Here is a 3,821-nt window from a genome sequence, read left to right as displayed (position 1 = left end):
CCCCTTCCCCCAATTCCCCAACACTGTTCCCAACCCCCCCAATTCCCCAATAAAAATCTTTAAAAAAAAAAAAAAGTTTGAAACTTTAAAAAAAAAAAAAAAGATTTTCCTAACTGTTGCTCTATCGATGGTTACTTGGTCTGCTATGCTTCTCACAGTCAGCCGACGATTTTGATACACAATTCGACAAATTTTTGCAATGTTTTCATCAGTTCTGCTCATTACTGGCTGCCCTGACCTCTCTTAATCAGTGACATGTTCTCTCTCCTCAGAAAAACGTTTAATCCATTTGTATACTACCATTTTCTCATGGCATTATCCCCATAAACTTGAACTAACATGTCCCCGATTTCACTTCCACTCTTGCCAAGTTTAACAAGAAATTTAATGTTTTTTCATTGCTTTTATTCAAGTTCAGACATTCTCATGATGACACACAAAAACACGCAACAATAATGAACGCCACTCGGCAAGACACCGCCACATGTCGACACGAGCACAGCTGTGAGACACTGATATACCAAGGTTATGAAACCTTACTGAGCTGTTTGTATGGTGATGCCAATGTAAGCACATGGTGGCAAGCCTGCGAACTTAAACTGTCAGACCTCATACAAAAAAGGTCAATGAGCCCATGAAAAGGGGCCATGTTAGCCAACAGGGAAATACAAATCAAACCCACAGTGAGATACCACTCACTGCCCCACCCCCATGGCTAGAATAAGACAGACAGACAATAACAAGTGTAGGCGAGGACGTAGAGAAATCAGAGCCCTGACACTCTGCAGGTGGGAATATAAGACTGTTTGGCAGTTTGGACAAGATTGTGATCAGCAGAATAATGCCCCCCGTCTCCTCTCCGCCTCCCCGCCCCCCGACTAGACGTCCCCATCCTAATCCTGGGACTGTGGCTATGCTCCCTTTCATGGCGAAAGGCACTTTGCAGATGGGATTAAATCAAGGACCTCGAGATGGGAATGATCCTGGATTACTTGGGGGCCCAATGTCATCATAGGGTCTTTATAACAGGAAGGAAGGAGGGTCAGAGTCAGAAAAAGAGACAAGACAACAGAGCGACAGAGGCAGCAGCTGGAGTGAGTCAAGAAAGGGGCCCCTAAGCCAAGGAAAGCAGGCAGCCCCTTGAAGCTGAAAAATATCAAGGAGATCGAGTCTCCCCTGACATCTCCAGAAGAAGTGGCCCTATCAACACCTTGACTGTAACACTCAGTCCTGCCTTCTGACCCCCAGAACTGTTAAGAGAATAAATGTGGGTTGTTTGAAGTCACCAGGTTGATGGTCAAGGTACAGCAGCCAAGAGACGCGATACAGGATCAAAGGAGAATATTTCTGAAAAGCGGTTCGGGGTTTTTGATGCATTTGAAAAGGCCACATTCTATTTGAAACCTGGCCCTAATTAGTTACGTGGCCTTTGTCCAAGGTTAACACTGAACACGAGGCAGCCTTTCTCAGGCCACCAGGGCAGCCAACTTGGGACAGCAGGGAGCGCATGGGATGGTGGGTCCTCTATCCCATCACCCTCGCCTCGTGAGTGGGAGCTGGGAGGTGATTTGCTTGTTTCCTCTCTTACCAGTGACCACCTTGGGCCACCATCAGAGTCTACCTACCACTTTAAAACCCTCTGTCCTCTGTCCCTGGTTTATTAGAAAAGTATAGGAGGAGGCCGACAGCCTGGAGTTGAAAACCAGAAGCAACTAGGCAATAGGATTCTTTTAAATGCATTTTAAAAGAATCTTCTATTTTTAAAGACCATTCCCCTCCCCGCCCCCCCTGCCTCCAGCTGTCACTGGTTACCATCACCTGCAGGGCATGAGCCGGGGTGAATACGGCCCTCAGGGAGCCCAGAAGTGCTGTCCTGCCTGATCCACAGGACACGGACAAGGCAGCCTGTCCTGGGCGACCACAGCACCACCGGAAATGCACAGTGGTTCTCAGGGCTTCTAGAGGGACAGGCGTTCAGACACTGAAGGGCAAGAGTGCAAACGTGGAGTGTGTGGATTAGAGAAGAGACATCCAGCAAAGCCACCCCCGGAGAGCTCCAGGATCCAGGATCCTCTAAGGGTGAGCAGACCCTGGACACCCCAGGAACTCAGAACCAAATGGGGCCATCTTCTCCCCACAGCATGCAGGCCTGACGGCTGCCCTGGCAAGAAGCTGCATTCTTCAGTGCCTTGTTCTTACACTTACTTGGAACTTCCTGGTATGTACTGGATGGCCGAGGCTGTGATGACAGGTGCTCCAATAAGTGGCTCACGTTCTGTCAGGCTCTGGCAATGATGATGGTTCCTAAACTGCACAAGCAAAAGCACGATTAACTGAATTGATCACATGCTTAAGTCTTAATTCCACATTACACTCCTACATACAGCAGAATGTAGCCCAAGGACGCTTGCCTTTACTCACACATTTCCAAATCCTTGCCACTTCACGAGTCACATAACTAGAAGCACTTTCCCCATTCAGTCTTTCAAGCACTGCCCGTTTTAAGCCCAGCTCCTCAAAATCAGTAGCTGAGGAAGCGAGAGCATCCGCAAACAAACTGAACCAAAGAAGCGTCTGGAAACAGACAAATTCTGTGAGGTTTACAAGTTCTGCCTTCTGTGAATCCCAAAGCCAGGGAGGGTGCCCCACCAAAAAGGAAAGCTGCATGGACAATGAATGCCGCATGGTGAACACCTTCTGTACCCCAAGGAGGCAGAGCACACGGGAAAAGCCTGGTTGGGATGTGCAGACCCCACAAGGGCCGGGTCCCAACCACAGATTTATAGTTGGGCAAAGACACTCCAGTACTTGTTCAATGGATGCAAGATGAAACTTGGGTGTGGCCCCAGAACCTCTGACAATCTGGGCTACAGCCACCCCGACTCACCAGCTCTCCTGCCCACATCTCCCCACAGCTCTCATGACACACGAACCCCGTTGGCACAGGGTCTACCAGATGCTCCCTGCCTCTGGGCTTTTGCACATGTTGTCCGTGATCTGAGTGTCCCCAATGGGCCTGATGTTCTGGGCAGGGCAGTTCGCCCCTCAGGTCCACCCTTTGTTGAACTCTATCCCACACATTTTCTCCAATTCACCAAGAGTTTTAAATAGAACAGGCTTCACAAACACCCTTACAACAGACAATGAACACTGAGATTTTTAATCTTATTTTAATCTGGTTTTTAAAGTTACTAGGCATGATCCATTAAATTGATTTCACTGTCTTTTAACAGGTTACAACCCCTAGTTGAAAGGCCACACCAAGCTGTGGAATTTGTGACCTCAGGCTGCACACATCTTCCTCGGGACTCCAGACTCAGTAAACTGTCGCTGGCTCTCCCAAGGGCTCCTTGGCCTCTCCCACCTGCATGGCTGAAGGCTGCCCCGCTCCACAGCCCTGCCAGCACCTGACATCGGCCCAGAGCTGAAGTCGGAGGATCCGATTACTGTGTGGCTGGCAGAATAACGGCTGCCAAGGATCCGAATCTCAGCACCTGTGGCCATGCTCCCTTCTAGGGCAAAAGGGACTTTGCAGATGGGATTAAGTGAAGGATTTTGAGAAGGGAAGATTATCCTGGATTATCAGGTGGGCTCTGTCATCACAAGGGTCCTTATAAGATGGAGGTGGGAGGGTCAGGGTCAGAGGAGATGTAATGACAGAAGCAGAGGTCAGGATGATGTGCTGTGAAGATGGTGGAAGGGGCCATAAGGCAAGGATGCAGAAGCCTCTAGAACAGCGGTTCTCAACCTTCCTAATGCCGCGACCCCTTAATACAGTTCCTCATGTTGTGGTGACCCCCAACCATAAAATTATTTTCATT

General features: G+C 49.0%; 1 protein-coding gene across 5 annotated transcripts in view; it reads right to left on the bottom strand.

The window, feature by feature from the left end:
* Positions 1 to 3,821, bottom strand: part of KDM4B (lysine demethylase 4B) — a 156,180-nt gene that overhangs the window by 104,748 nt on the left and 47,611 nt on the right. For all 5 annotated transcript variants that reach the window (XM_019653437.1, XM_019653433.1, XM_019653434.1 and 2 more), the window contains exon 2: positions 2,206 to 2,309. In XM_019653437.1, the coding sequence (XP_019508982.1) occupies positions 2,206 to 2,309 (104 nt within the window). The remainder of the gene's footprint in view (positions 1 to 2,205; positions 2,310 to 3,821) is intronic.

The sequence above is a fragment of the Hipposideros armiger genome, unplaced genomic scaffold (genome assembly GCF_001890085.2).
Source record: "Hipposideros armiger isolate ML-2016 unplaced genomic scaffold, ASM189008v1 scaffold_202, whole genome shotgun sequence".
Lineage (NCBI taxonomy): Eukaryota > Metazoa > Chordata > Mammalia > Chiroptera > Hipposideridae > Hipposideros > Hipposideros armiger.
This window is presented reverse-complemented; position numbering and strand designations above follow the sequence as displayed.